At 41.3% G+C, this 15,047-nt stretch overlaps 4 protein-coding genes across 18 annotated transcripts in view; 3 read left to right on the top strand and 1 right to left on the bottom strand.

The window, feature by feature from the left end:
• CFAP70 (cilia and flagella associated protein 70) overlaps positions 1–883 on the top strand; it is a 100,208-nt gene extending 99,325 nt beyond the window's left edge. For all 5 annotated transcript variants that reach the window (XM_047826237.1, XM_047826235.1, XM_047826236.1 and 2 more), the window contains one exon: positions 574–883. In XM_047826237.1, coding sequence (XP_047682193.1) covers positions 574–654 — 81 coding nt within the window. In that variant the 3' untranslated portion in view covers positions 655–883. The remainder of the gene's footprint in view (positions 1–573) is intronic.
• A 1,111-nt stretch (positions 884–1,994) lies between these two features.
• On the top strand, positions 1,995–5,438 carry MRPS16 (mitochondrial ribosomal protein S16). 2 transcript variants are annotated; one of them, XM_047825831.1, is made up of 4 exons: positions 1,995–2,202; positions 2,667–2,927; positions 3,127–3,295; positions 4,579–5,438. In XM_047825831.1, exons 1-3 carry the CDS (start codon positions 2,190–2,192, stop codon positions 3,258–3,260), a joined length of 408 nt encoding a protein of 135 aa, XP_047681787.1. In that variant the 5' UTR covers positions 1,995–2,189; the 3' UTR covers positions 3,261–3,295; positions 4,579–5,438. The 2 variants fall into 2 exon arrangements, with proteins under 2 accessions (XP_047681787.1, XP_047681786.1); XM_047825830.1 differs by lacking the exon at positions 4,579–5,438 and having other exon boundaries at positions 3,127–3,376.
• A 245-nt stretch (positions 5,439–5,683) lies between these two features.
• Positions 5,684–14,657, top strand: DNAJC9 (DnaJ heat shock protein family (Hsp40) member C9). 2 transcript variants are annotated; one of them, XM_047825828.1, is made up of 6 exons: positions 5,684–6,240; positions 6,414–6,554; positions 7,090–7,344; positions 9,275–9,361; positions 9,731–13,983; positions 14,207–14,657. In XM_047825828.1, the coding sequence occupies exons 1-5, from the start codon at positions 6,061–6,063 to the stop codon at positions 9,848–9,850; spliced, it is 783 nt and encodes a 260-aa protein (XP_047681784.1). In that variant the 5' UTR covers positions 5,684–6,060; the 3' UTR covers positions 9,851–13,983; positions 14,207–14,657. The 2 variants fall into 2 exon arrangements, with proteins under 2 accessions (XP_047681784.1, XP_047681785.1); XM_047825829.1 differs by having other exon boundaries at positions 7,183–7,344; positions 9,731–14,657.
• Positions 11,122–15,047, bottom strand: part of FAM149B1 (family with sequence similarity 149 member B1) — an 88,559-nt gene continuing 84,633 nt past the window's right edge. For 7 of the 9 annotated variants that reach the window (XM_047825812.1, XM_047825809.1, XM_047825805.1 and 4 more), the window contains one exon: positions 11,122–12,968. In XM_047825812.1, coding sequence (XP_047681768.1) covers positions 12,741–12,968 — 228 coding nt within the window. In that variant the 3' untranslated portion in view covers positions 11,122–12,740. The remainder of the gene's footprint in view (positions 12,969–15,047) is intronic. The other 2 variants (XM_047825810.1, XM_047825811.1) reach the window with 1 other exon arrangement.

Here is a 15,047-nt window from a genome sequence, read left to right as displayed (position 1 = left end):
TTTGGGGGGGGGGGGGGCGGAAAAGCAGCAGTGACTTTAGCTGACATTTCATTAGCCACAATTCATCGTAAGACTACCCCTAGATCTAAGGGAAGAAGGGAATGGAGATTTTTAGCTAGCTGCATTCCTGCCCTGAAAAGAAGTGAAGATTTTGTTAGTAAGAAAGAATAGTGGGTATTTAGTGGCCACTAGACATCTCTACTACACATCTAGACTCTAAAATTAAATCTAGTATCTTTGATTCCTGTCACTTGCCAAATTGGAATATTATAGTCAAGATAGATTGGGTGATGATGTGAACTCTTTTAAAAGTAAACTTTATTAAAGTTATTTTACAAAAAAATACACAAATTGCAAATGTTTATACTACTTGAATTTTCATAAAGTGAATGTGTCCATGTAAGCACAATGTTCTGAGGTCTTTTAATGGAGCTACCATGAAATAGGGAATATGGGAAGAGCCAATTTCATGCCAAGGAACTATATTCTTTAACTGTGGCCCTGTAAATGATGGGTTTCCACAAAGATATATCAGGTATGACATGTCTCCTCCCCTTCCATCTTCTTATGCAGCTGAAATTGAAAGATGAGACTCTACTTGCAGAGATCCACATGGTACAGGAGGCAGTTGGCTTTGGAAATCCATCTTTCTGACATCCAGCTGAAGACTATTCTGTATGGGACTCTGAGCTTCTTTCCTTCCCAGAGAAATTAAACCCTGGATATTTCATCACATGAGGCCTGGGAATGGACAACACCATGAACAGAAACTTGTTCATTTATTTCCATGGGCTATCTTACTGGATAGCCCTTCCTGGGAATGTTTTACAAATGACTACTGTAAACTAGATGACAATAAAAAATGGAAGAGATTAAAAATTCATCAGTGTGGTTCTGGAGTTAATTAAGGTATACTGAGGTATATGTAAGAACATAATTATTTCTATAATTAAGGTATAGTGGGTTCATTATTAAGGTTTCTGGTAAAAGCTTATCAGATCACTCCTTTAGGACGTCAACTGCTAAAGTCTCTGGCCTGGTTTACTTCCTGGAACTTGAGAATTAAGGTATCAATTTCTAAAGTGGGCCTAAAGTAAGAATGCTATGCTGGGTCACTGTATTAGGACAAACACATTAGTTGTGACCAGACCCTTTGGATTCAATGGTGAACAGAGCTGAACAGAGAGGTCTTTGCTCATTACCTCTAATCCCGGGTATCTTTATGGATCTAAATCACAAGGGTTCCAAGAAGAATCCATTACTCTATAACAGATGGAAAACTCACAACTGAGGCCATTATTCTAGGGCTAGAGATGACAAAGGAACCATCCTTCACTCCTTTTCTTCTAGATCACTGCATAGCAAAACCAGAAATAAAGACTCCTTTCTCTTATTTTTTTTAAAGAAGGTGCAGAGGAGGGAGGTGGAGGAATAGGAGGGAAAGTGAAAGGCATATTAATAAACATAGAAAGATAAAATAAACTCCACATTCATTTATTGTTCTTCTATAGCCTCGACTCTAACGCTACTTCCTTTATGAAATCTTCCTGAGGCACCAAGGAAGTATCGGGTTCGCCTTCTCCTCCGCTGCCCCAGGACTGTATACTGACCACCTTTAGCAACTCTGGTGTGGGCTCAGCGTCTCCCCCACGTGACTATGAGCTTCCTAGGGGCAGGGACAGCGCCCTTTCAGCTAGGCCTTCTCAGCAGTGGCTTTGGCTCTAAACAGGTGCCCAAAACACGTTCCCTGGAAGGATGTATTTAAGAGCACTTTAGCAATTCTCCTGGCCGCTCCCCTGGATTCTCCCAATATTCCTCACTCTAGCAGGAACCCACTGTCCAATGAAGACCGAGAGCGCCCACTCAGCTCGGCTCGCACTACCACCCCCGCTACACGCAATTGCAGCGCGCCTTTTTTGCAGCAGTTTAAGGTACATCAGGGTTCGCGACGTTGCCTTATGGGAAGGGTAGGAGCGAAAAGCGGAAGAGGCGGGGCGAGTGGACTCTGCTTCCGCCACCAGGGCGCTAGGGCTTGGGTCACGGACAGGTCACGCCCCAGGTTTGGCAGTGTGGACTTGGGTGTTTGTCCTTCGCCCTTCCCAAAGCCGTAGCGCTGATCAGTGCGGACAGCGGGGCGCTGCGAGGCGCGGCACCTGGCGCCCTAAGTCGCGGCGCACGCCGGCTGCACCATGGTCCAGCTCAGTGAGTGAGCTTCCGGGCGGAGCTTGTCGGCGTATGGGGGGGGGGGGGGTATATGGGACCAGATGAATGAAACAGCTCTCTCCAGGGCGAGTTGGAGGCCACCCCAACCTGAAACAGCCACACAGCCTTACGTTTAGTTCTCTCCTCAGTTTTTTCTTCCTTAATCTTTGCTGAAACCCTATGAGACAAATGGCATTTTGTTTATAGATGAGGTAGCTGAGGCTCCGTCGTGGTTGCAGAGCTATTAAATGGCAGGCTAGTGTTGAGTGGATTGAGGGATGAGGAGGTAGTCACTTCTCGTTGAAGAGCATGAGAGGAGTTTCACAAAGAATATAATATTTAAACCAGATTGACAATAATTGGATGTAAAGATACCACAGTTGAGGAAGGGGCTTGTTTATCTAACTCATTTTGTCCATTTTGTGTACTCAGTTCTTGTGTCTTAACCATTTATTTCTCTATAGCTACTGTCCTCTGCAAGGCCTACCATGGAGGCCACTTAACCATCCGCCTTGCCTTGAGTGGCTGTACCAACCGGCCTTTCTACCGCATTGTGGCTGCTCACAACAAGTGCCCTAGGGATGGCCGTTTCGTGGAGCAGCTGGGCTCCTATGATCCATTGCCCAACAGTCATGGAGAGAAAATCGTTGCTCTCAACCTGGACCGGATCCGGCATTGGATCGGCTGTGGGGCTCACCTCTCTAAGCCTGTGGAGAAGCTTCTGGGTAACGTAGCTCTAGCCTTACTTCATTGAGGGGATTTTAAATTGAAGTCAGTTTCAGGATGATAGTAGTTAAGAATGACTTTCATTACCTCAGGCTGATCAGGACTGGAGTGAGAGCTGAAGTTGTGTTCTGATTGTCATTTTGAATGTGGAGACTCCTTTTTCCACGTTATAATGAGTGAAAATCCTGTTGCTTGTAGGTCTCTCTGGCTTCTTCCCTCTGCATCCCATGATGATCACAAATGCTGAGAGGCTGCGAAGGAAACGGGCACGTGAAGTCCTCTTAGCATCTCAGAAAACAGACACAGAAGCTACAGAAACAAAAACGAGCTGACTTCAGCTGAGCTTGAGCAGAGCATTGGGAATAAGGTCAAAGTTCTCTTAAAACACCTGTGCAGAGCACTTAGTTTTATTAGCTTTGGAGGTCAATAAATGGAGTTTTCTAAGTCACCCATGTTCCAGCCTGGCCTGAGCAGGGCTCAGGGAGAGATTTGTTCTTTCTGACATAAAGCTGGGTCTAGGTACTAATTCGATTTTTCAGCCTTCATCTGGGAGAAAGACCGTGACTATGGGGTGTGTTGGACTTTGGGTTGGGCCCTGGATCTCTTGGGCAACTTTACAATCTGCTGCCTTCCAAGACCCCTGTTTGACAGCCCCCAGCCAGCCTGTCCATGGTCCATCAGAGTAATTCCTTCCTTAATCACGTATGGTCATCCCACTAGCTCAAAGACACAGTTACTTTGCTTATTATTATTTTTTTGTAATTATAAATTTATATTGTCTTGTTTGACACATAATCTCAAATTTACAAAGGCAGATTTTTAAAAATTTTTTTAGTGTTTATTTATTGTTGAGAGAGATAGAGCATGAGTTGGGGAGGGGCAGAGAGAGAGGAAGACACAGAATCCGAAGCAGGCTCCGAGCTCTCAGCACACAGCCTGACGCGGGGCTCGAACTCAAGAACTATGAGATCATGACCTGAGCTGAAGTCGGACGCTTAACCGACTGAGCCACCCAGCCACCCTACAAAGGTAGAGTTTTTAATGAGCTTTTAGGCTATAAGAGCCTATTTTAAGAATATGAAAATGGAAGAAAGGTAATATTGAAAAGTACCTATGTATATTATCAGCTCTTTACAAGTAGGGTTATTTGTGAGGATTATTAGGTATCATGAAAGTGAGTAGGATTGTCTCTGTTTTATTGATGGGAGGCTGAGGTTGAGAGGTGGAAACTTGACCAAAGCCACCTATTTTCATTTGGGCAGAGCTAGGATTCAGAGCCCACTATGCATACCTGGAGAGCCCTTTACAGCATATTAGAGTGTCTGGGGCAGGGTGGGTGTGAGATGAGCAAAGATGAGGAGCTTTTCAAAAGTCCACTGAAAAAGCCAGTGATAGGATGAGGTTTAGGTATGATGAATTTGGCAATATAAACGATGGGCTGTGCCCAAAACCCAAGGTGTCAAATTATCTGGTCCACCATTTTGCAGGACAACCACGGGCACGGATTGGAGAATTTTAGTGCACACCCTGGATAGTACAGATTTCAAATTCTGGCATGAGACCAGGGTGGGGAGATTTATAGAGGAGATACTAAAGGGCTATCAATGTACCAATTTATTTTATTCTCTGGGTTTTGTATTCTGAAAACAGTTACCAGCGATCTCGCTATGGCATCATCAAGTCTGTCCCAGGGGTGTCACTGGTTGGCCTCCCTTGCTTTGAGGGAACTTTGAAGGCAGAGCAGGCCAAGAAGAACTGACTACCTGGATTTCATCTGGAATCTGGGAATGAGAAATGCTATGAAAACCATGGGAACTCTGGAAGTTAAAGATAATAATCCACTTTGGAGAGTTCAAGATCTTTGGGTAAACTGTAATTGTAGATCAGAGGAGAATGATTCTGAAAAGTATTGAACAGCAAGGGGAACTGCTGGGAAATGAGTTAAGCTAAGGTATTATTTTGAGCTACTGAGTTTCTGCCAACTCAAGTATTCACTTTGTGCTTTGGTTTATCCTTTGCCTATGATCTGTATACACACACTTCCTGTGTGAGCTCATCCTGTCCCTGATTTCCAAGGTTATCTCAAGCTCTAGCCTTGCTTTGGATCTCCTGACACAGTTTCTCACCATGTTCTAGTTGATTGCATCAAATTCAACATGCTCAAACCCAGCTTTGTACTTTAGAAAGCATTAAAAAAAAAAAAAAAAAAGCTTTTTCTTCAGCATCTTTATTTTTACTAAGATGAGGGTTTGGGTCACGTTACCTTCACCAAAGTGAAAGGTAAATGGGAATGATTCTGTAATAAACGTTAGAGTTAAAAGACCGGTATTTTGTGCTTTTGGTTTAGGGTTTTTTTTCTTGCAGGAATCGAGGGAAAGCCCTTACCCAGCAGTCCCAGCCTGTAGGTTGCAAAATTATTGGGTCTGCGCGTTCTGTGTACTCCTGTCTGGATCGTTGAACCATATCAAATTGCCAAACGTCAATGCTAATGCAGTTTTTTACATTAAAAAGGCAAACAAGGGGCGCCTGGGTGGCGCAGTCGGTTAGGCGTCCGACTTCAGCCAGGTCACGATCTCGCGGTCCGTGAGTTCGAGCCCCGCGTCAGGCTCTGGGCTGCTGGCTCAGAGCCTGGAGCCTGTTTCCGATTCTGTGTCTCCCTCTCTCTCTGCCCCTCCCCCGTTCATGCTCTGTCTCTCTCTGTCCCAAAAATAAATAAACGTTGAAAAAAAAATTTAAAAAAAAAAAAAAAAAAAAGGCAAACAAAACAGCAATGTATAGATTCGAGTAGTATGGACCTGCCATATATTAAATAAGCTTATGCGTTGGGACACTGGGGAGAAGATAGGCGCCAGATTTCCTGAGTAGGGGGAGGAAGGCATCCTGGCACTGGGCCGTAAAGGCTAACCACGCGGAAGGAGGTTCCCACAGCAGCTCCCTCTAGACTGGCCACGCCCCCGTGTTGCAGCCGCCGTAAAGTGCGGCGTCCTGGCCACGCCCCTCCGGCGCTTCTTGTGACGCAGTCGCCCTGGGTATTTTTGCGCGGGAAAAGGAGGCAGTTCGGAGCGCTAGGTAGTGTGGCCGGAACCGGCAGTTTTTGCGGAGTTTGCAGCTCGCTCCCTGCCCTTACTGGCCATGGGGCTGCTGGAGCTGTGCGAGGAAGTGTTCGGTACTGCCGACCTTTATCGAGTGCTGGGCGTGCGGCGCGAGGCCTCGGACAGCGAGGTCCGGCGCGGCTACCACAAGGTGTCTCTGCAGGTGCACCCGGACCGGGTCGGCGAGGACGACAAAGAAGACGCCACCCGCCGTTTCCAGGTATGTGAGTCCCCGCTCCACTGGCCCCCTGGGTTTCTCTTGGTCTTTTGGCCGACTGGCCCCGCCCCAGCGGAGTGCGCCCAGCCGGGTCTGGCTTTTTCTAATCTTTAGTTCTCAAGCGCGGTTTCAGTGAGGAATGCAAAGGGTGACTTTTGGATGCTCTTTCCCCACAGATCCTCGGGAAAGTCTATTCTGTTCTGAGCGACAAAGAGCAGAGAGCATTGTACAATGAGCAGGGAACAGTGGACGAAGATTCTGATGCGCTCAACCAAGATCGGGACTGGGAGACGTATTGGAGATTACTTTTTAAAAAGGTAGAGGACTCTGGAGATTTCTCTGTGACTGTTCATTCATTCGACAAACGTTTATTGAATGCCTTTAAGGCATTGCATTTTGTGTTGTGTAGGAATGAGGAATTTGTTTCATCTCAAAATACAGATATATATACACACATACAAGCAAGCATTCCTCAGGAGATACGAAGAATAAATCTATTTAAATGAGCCTTTACTTTACTGTTGATGTAGAGTGATTGTAGTGAAAAAGGTAGTTTAATATTTTACGAGATAGTGCTTCATTGTACATATCCACATGTAAGTCTCGAGTTTTCCCGGGAGACTTCATTTAAAATTTCCTGGTCTGTAATTTAGTAGTTGTGAAGGTTGGAGCAGGGAGAACTCTGGAAAAGCTTTGGCATAGAAAATGTGGTTCCTTGCAACAATTTCAACTCAAGCAACTGTTGTACTTGGAGGGAAATATTTAAACACCTAAATCTAGTTTTACTAGTATGCTTTTTATTTATTTAAAATAAAATTGTCAGTTAAAGCTAAAGCATATGTCTCTGTTCAGATATCTCTAGAAGACATTCAAGCTTTTGAAAAGACATACAAAGGTTCTGAAGAAGAGCTGGCAGATATTAAACAGGCCTATTTGGATTTCAAGGGTGACATGGATCAGATCATGGAGTCTGTGCTGTGTGTGCAGTACACAGAGGAACCCAGGATAAGGAACATTATTCAGCAAGCCATTGATGCTGGAGAGATCCCATCCTATAATGCCTTTGTCAAAGAATCGAAGCAAAAGATGAATGCAAGAAAAAGGAGGGTAAGATTTTGAATGCAATTTATTATTTATATCCTGATTGCTTCCGAAGAGAATATGAGAGTATTTACAATAACAAATATATAGAAGATTACTGAAATGCGAATCAGGGTTAACTTATTAAATAGTGGTTGTCTAATGAAATGAGCATGCCAGCTCATCAAGAGAAACTTTTTTTCCCTAGTATGTTGTGGTCAACAGGATTTTACTATGTGTATGGTTTAACTAATATCTTTTTTTTTTAAACTAATATCATCTTAACACAAATATTCTTTATCCCTCAAGAGATAAATTAATGGAGTCCAGATACATAGGTTAGACGGTGGTTCTCACTCGGTTAAGGGATGGGGAGAGGATGACAGAAACTTTTGGGGAGAGGGGGGGCACTGTGTCTTGTTAATACAGATTTTCTTTTGCCCTTGCCCAGACTGGTTCTTGAGTTAGGCCTAGAATATATATTTCTATACAAACGATTCAGTTTATTTTGATGCACCTGTATTCCCAAACACACTTTGAGAGAAACACTCTTGTGGTGAACCCAGGATTGTGGCCTCTGTACCTTACTATACTGTGGCATTGGTAGAGGGAGGGTTGATGGCAGGGGAAAGTAATTTAGGAACAGCTGAGATTCTGGGAGGGCGTGGATTCAAGGTAGCAAACATCTGTGTGTCTGGTCTTCTGGGATAGTAACCATTGCCTCAACCTGGATTTCCTAATGGGAGCTCTGTGGAAAGTAGACAGTGTAAGATTTGGAGGTGGAAGTAGGTCTGCAACTTTGATACAAGATACATACCAGGGGTGAGCCTGTGTGTGTGTGTATGTGTGTGTGTGTGTGTACGTGTACATATTTGTTGAGCAAGGTGGAATGTGTATCAAGGTTATCATCTTGGGGGTGCCTGGCTTGCTCAGTCAGTAGAGCATGCTACTCTTAATCTCAGGGTCATGAGTTTAAGCCTCATGTTTGGCATGGAGCCTACTTTAAAAAGTAATAGTATTAATCATTTGGGCTCATAGGCCAAATCTGTTCAGGCTCAAGTTGACCATTTAAGTTGGTAATAATTTTCTCTGGTGAAACTGAGCACAGCTGTATCCAGTAATAGGATATTAGCTTGAGAAACTTCCCTAGAATTGGGGGATGGGGGATGGTATAGTTTTGAGAGAGACTCCACCAAACCTGGGGAGTGGGTACACAGTATTAAAAGACAGAAATAGAATACAAGGACTGAAAGTAGAGCATGGAAACTCTTTTTATTGGAATAACAAAATCCTAATGTATCATCATTCCCAGTATTAATGGTGTTCATTGTTATTTAGAAAATTTACCGGGGTTTGGGACCTATTATAGTGTTAGTTGTTGCCCTGAAATAAAGAACAAACTCATTAACCTTTCTCAAGATATTCTTGTTGTATTTTGGAATCAGTGCCCTAGGAAAATTTGGCAGAAGAAGGTGGCTTTGAAATCAGGTAAAGAAAGGTTAAAACTGAGTTTGTTAGTATTTGTTCTGACTACTTGGGAATTTTAAGCCAGGGTTACTCTCAAGGCTGCCACAAGTCACATGTAAAAAGTGGGTTTCCAGAGGAGAGGAATCTGAGATGCCTGTATGTTGACAACAATTTTGAGGGCATCCTTGGTTAAATGACCTTTCCTACTTCTAGTGTTTTGTTTTCATTCTTACCACCATGTGGCTTATGAATACCAAACTACTTGGTAGAAATGAGGGAAACTCAGAAATGCTTATTGGAATCAGGGGATCTACTGCATGCTGTCGGCTGTGTTGTCTTTTAATGAATGACATATTTATGTAATTGTGTTCTTTTTAACCTGTATAATCCTCAAAGTGAAAGGTTATTAATAGATCTGGTGTTGGGAAAGAGGGTATGTTTTTAGTATATGCTAAGTTTCCATGGAGTCTCATGTGAGTTTCTGTTTTAGGCTCAGGAAGAGGCTAAAGAAGCAGAAATGAGCAGGAAGGAGTTGGGCCTTGATGAAGGAGTAGATAATTTGAAAGCAGTCATTCAGGTAAACTTGACAGGTTGTCTTTAAAGGTTGTCACCACTTTCGTGTTCTGATTCCTTCTGCTAATATTTTCATTATAGTGTATACATGATGTTGTGGGTATTTTGTTTTCTTTTAAGACATAATTTGCATACCATGCATACCATGTTTTCATTTTTTTAAAGTGCACAATGCAGTGGCTTTTAGTATATTCATCAAGTTGTATAACTGTCAGCACTAATTCCAGAACATTCTCATCACCTAAAAGAAATCCCTTGCTCATTAGCAGTCATTCACCCATTCTCCCTTCCACCAGCCCTTGGCAACCACTGAGAACTTTTGTCTCTGGATAGCCTTGTGTTTTGAAAGCTTGTGTTTTAACTTCTTAAACAGAGCAGACAAAAGGATCGGCAAAAGGAAATGGACAATTTTCTGGCTCAGATGGAAGCAAAGTACTGCAAACCTTCTAAACGAGGAGGGAAAAAAACGCCTCTCAAGAAAGAAAAGAAATAATGGAATTTTCTCTTCAAAAGTCTTTAAGTGTTAATTGGTGCCCTTACAGGCAAGGTACAGTCAAGATTTGAAGACAAAAGTCAACCCCGCCCTTGAGAAAAATTGTCCTTCCAGCCTAGATTATTCAGATCAATTCTGTAAACCACACAGAATCTCTCAACCTGATTTTAGGAAACCTAGAAATCCCCTGACATTCTTTGAGGTCCTGTATGAAGGAGTTTAGTGGTGATTTTTGAGGGAATGGGGGTGAGTGGTGTATCCCTGGCAGTACTTGCTTCTATGGGTCTTCTGTACAAGAAACTCTTATCTGGAATGTGGGTCTGTCCCATACAGCCTTTAGCAGTTGTCATTTTGGCACACAAGAGTGTGCACACAGCTGCAGAGTATTCGAAGCGATGTGTGTGTTTATTAGAACAGTAACTCTACCTGGCTAGAAAGCCTTCAAAACACTTGCTGGACATCTGTCTTTCACATATTTGCGAGTTTACTTTCGGGCTTAATATTCTTAAATAGATCCCCTTTCCTTTTTGTTTTACTCAGCCAGCTTTTGTACTCTGCTTGAAGTGTAGGAGAAACATGTTCAGATTACCTCAGGCATCTTTGTAAGACTTAATACCTGATGAAATAAACAGGTTAAAAAGGACTATTAAGTTGTGGGGCCTTTTAAATGATCTATGTGATCATTTAAAAATCTGTGATCTAGAGAAACTATGGAAGGTGCTTAGAGAAGAGAGAAGAAAAATAATCCTAGTCAGCTTATTTATAGTAGGTAGTCTGGTTTAAGTATCATAAACAGAAGTTGTCCTACCTATAACTGTTAGAGTGTTCTTAGGTCGTTTGTTTCCTCATCTATAAAAGGGTGAGGGAATTGGGCTAAGAATTTAAATAAAATAAATTTAAGCCATAGTTAAAACCTGCATTATGCTGCATTTATGAATGTCCTCCAAAAAAAAGTCCATGGTGAAATCAGAAGAATGTTGAAGTTCTCTACTTCTGCTCTTAGGATATGTTTATACTAGACCAATTACCAGAGTTTCTGAAATTTTAAGGCATTGCTGGCTTACCAGCAGATTCTATAAATTTTCAAGTTGACTTAGAACTTAAGAAAATCTGATAAGGTGAATTTAATAGTTAAAAAAATATATATATAACCACTAAAGTCCTTTAAGAAAAGCATAATCTGATATCAAGCAGGCATTGTGAGGTTGAGCTGTCCTGTCTGAAAATATATATACATTATGACTTATTACATAAGTTACTTTAAACCAGTGTTCAACATTTATGTCTTTATTACTCACCCCTTCCATACCTCTTTGCCTAGAAGATTGGACATCTAAAGAGAAAGCTTTAGGAATGACATCTGTTTGATGAGTAGCTCAGAGTTTTGACAGAACTGTCTCCTAAAAATGCCTTAAAAATGAGTACAACTCTCCAGAAATTCATACAAGTGGAAGTGTTCTGAAGCCAGTGATATAGCTTCATGTTATCAAACAATCATTTGCTGCTTTTTATGTATGTATAGTCTTCATAGACTCTTATAGAATCCTATAATTGAACTGATCATCATTAACAGACAACATGAGCAGTGATTTGGGGATAATTATTCATTTGTTACATTTTTGGATACAAATTCTGTCCAGTGGAGTAGGTTAACTTAATGCTGAAAGAAGATGGTAACTGGAAAAACAGTACCCATGTAATCTTTGGCGGATATTCTTTTTTTTTTCCTCAGTCAGTTACACCAGATTAACACTTCATGAAGATGGTTTTAAGTTCTTTTGTATACAAGCTTCGCATCACAAGATGACTGGACACTGATTCATGAAATTCTCTCACGTGTTCCCTGCAGCCTGAAGCAGGTTCTTCTATTTGCCCTATGGTCCCTGCTTGGTTCTAGAGACTGGTCCACCTCTGTTTTGAGATTTTGTAGACCCATGTAACTGAGGACCTGTCAGACAAAGATGACATCATAAAGTAACATTAGTAGACATTTTAGATTTGGTAATCTCAAATTTATATCTAAGGGCTTTTTTGCTCCAATTATCAGTTGGACTGAAATTTGGAGACTGGTACTAAGTAATAAAGTATATATTTACCAAGGCAGTAAGAACCACATTTGCATTATTTTATCATGTAAAACCTACAAGTCTGTATTAAGATATGAAACCTAGTTCTAGAGAAGAACCCACCAAGTAAAACAGACTAATATGTCTGTTTCACTTATCTAAATGTTATAACTGGCCATCAACATGGCTAAATGAGTATAGCTCAGAGGCAGCACTGTGTCTCTTTGAGGACTACTAATCCAAGAAAAGAATCCACTGAAAGCATTCAGAGACTGCCAAAAAATGCAAATAGGAACTGAACAAGAGAATTTACTTGGATGACAGATAATTTGAGGCAGATTATTTTTTAATCTTATTAACAGGAAACATTTCAACTGCTTAATACTTCCATATTTCACCTACAACATAATGAGAATGACCCTGATGGTGGTGAGAAGACCATTATAGGAAGATAACTTTTAAGTTAAGATATCCTTAAAATTTCTTCTTTGCTATGAAAATACAGTCTATAGAATATGACTTAGAAATAAAAGTTAATGGGATAGGCTAAGACTCTGCATTTCTTGTCATTTTTAAATTTCTTTTCTTACCTTGGCCTAGCAGGTTAACTGACCATAGCAAGTTTATTCTACAGAAATATGGATCTACATAATAAAACCCATGCAGTGTTTGAATGTTATAAAAATGACTTATTTCACTTAAGTTTTTTAGATTGAAGAAAAGAAAGTACTGTCTATTTTGCCAGAGTGGTGAGAAGTTAATTTACATATGAGAAAACGAATCTGGAACTTGGCTCTGGGCAACAGAGGTCTCCTCGATCTTTATTATATGCCATTTCCAAAGGAATTTGAGATGATATACAAATGTAGGAAAACAAAATATAATAAAATCTGGAGGAAGGGAAAATAAACATAGAAAACAGACAAAGGCAGGGTCTTAACATAGCCACATAGTAAAATAAGAGCAATGGTCCCACCTGTCACTGCAGATCCCCTACCAGGTCGGGCCTGATGAGGATACTCAGCAACACACGAATGATATTGTGTATCTGGCTGCAAAACAGAAAAGATGAGACACTTCCCCCGAAGGATGTATGTTAGTAGGTTTACAAAGGAATACCTTGAAATCAGACAGCAATGTAAATGGCATTGTCTGCCAGCTGAGGGACAAGTTGGTTAAATGCACTCTTGTATTTCAAGTAAAGAATCCCAAGCCGGGGACCTACAAAGCCGTTTGTTAACTTGTAAGAATTTTTAAGTTGTTCTTTTAAAAATTTCTTAAGTTCTAAAATTTTATTAATATGCCTTTAAGATAATTTTAGCACTTATAAGTAATCCATATGGTTTAATATTTCTCAGTATTTATAATGGCTGTTAAGGGAATTTTATCTAATTTAGACTGCCTGCTGACTAAAGTTTAAAACAACAGAGCCTTTTCAGCAACATTAAAACACCCATGACTTTACCTCCATACTTGAAATGTGACTCTCAGTATGAAGTTCAAACATTTCAAAATCACCTCTGATAATTTAAAAATTTTAAGATATGATTAAAACACTGAATGTAAATATCAAAAAAAAAAAAAAAAAACCACACCTATCAATGCCATCCTGCTGGTGCTTCTGGAATAAAAAACATCCCTCTCAGTTCCCTGTCAGAGCACTGGAATTAAGACATTTCAGGAACCTTTTTTTGGTGAAGCCCCATTTTTTTTTTTTTTACTGGGGTCACCAAACTTCCTTTCTGGCGGGCCAGAAAGTAGATATTTTATGCTTTGTGGTATGTACTGCTAGAAACTGCTCAACTCTGCTGTTAGAGTGGGAAAGCAGTCATAGACAGTACATAAGTGAATGAGTATGGTAGCTCTCCTGTAATAACTTTATTTACAAAAGCAGACTAACTTTTGTGGTGAGCTAAATGGTCCATAAAAATAGTTTGTTCACCTGTAGGAGCAGAGTGCTAGTCTGGAAGTGCCAAGCCAGGGACTCAGTTATAATGCTCTCAGTTACATCGAGCAACTAGCTGATCTCCCTTTGCATGACAGCAAACTGGGAAAGACACAGCTAAGGTAAGAAATTCTTACTTTTATTGTTATAAACATCAGAAAAAGAAGAAACTGAAAATTATATATAAATGTTTTATAGAGAATCTAGCTGTAGAATATAATCATGGAACACTGCTTTAACAAGTGCCCTGAATCAAATTATGAGAGGACAGATTTAATAGAGGTTCTCAAACTTTTCTAGAGTTCACATTGAGTAAGAATCAGAAATGCTCACATTTCCCTTTAGGTCATGTTTTGGTGAATCTCCCCCTCAATAAAGTCTCCTAAGGTCTGTTGAGTTGAAGTGTCCCCTCCTGCAGCTGCTGCCAAAATTTATGTCCACCTGGAACCTGTGGATATGACTATTTGGAGATAGAATTTCTGCAGATGTCACCAAGATAAGGTGAGGTCATATTGGACTAGGGTCAGCCATAAATTCAATGATTGGTATCTTCATAAGATGGAAATCTGGACACAGACACAGGGAGGAAGGCTGTGTGAAGGCATAGGCAGAAACTGGAGTGATGCAGCTGCAAGGCAAGGACGGCCAGGGACTGCTGCAGTCCACCAGAAGCCAAGAAGAGGTGAGAAGATCCTCATCCATAGATCCTGTAGTGGGAGCATTGTTCTGCTGACACCTTGATTTTGGACTTCTAGGCTCTGGAACTGATAGAATAAATTTCTGTTGTTTTAAGCCACCCAGTCTATGGTAATTTGTTACGGTAGCCCTAGGAAACTAATACAACATCCCAGTGATTTATTGTTCTCACCACTCTTTCAGTGGAGGATTGTATATTGCTTTAGGCTGATACAGTTCAAAGCTTATGAGTTGGAATAAGTGGGCTTCAAATAGCACCGTCCTGAAAACTGGTATAAGATGTGAGGCCCCTGGCTCCTGGACACTGAGTGTGGCCCCATTCACTTCCCGAGGCTCTTCAAGCCCTCTTGCCACAAAGATCAGGTGGGGCTGAGCTCCTGGCCTACAGTTGGGCAAGGTCAGTGCATGGCCTCCACTCCCAACTCAGTTTTTCTATTATTTGCTTAAAAGGCTAGTAAATGCACATTAAATGGTAAGGTAAGCATCTCAA

This window comes from Prionailurus viverrinus, chromosome D2 (assembly GCF_022837055.1).
Source record: "Prionailurus viverrinus isolate Anna chromosome D2, UM_Priviv_1.0, whole genome shotgun sequence".
NCBI classification, from domain to species: domain Eukaryota; kingdom Metazoa; phylum Chordata; class Mammalia; order Carnivora; family Felidae; genus Prionailurus; species Prionailurus viverrinus.
This window is presented reverse-complemented; position numbering and strand designations above follow the sequence as displayed.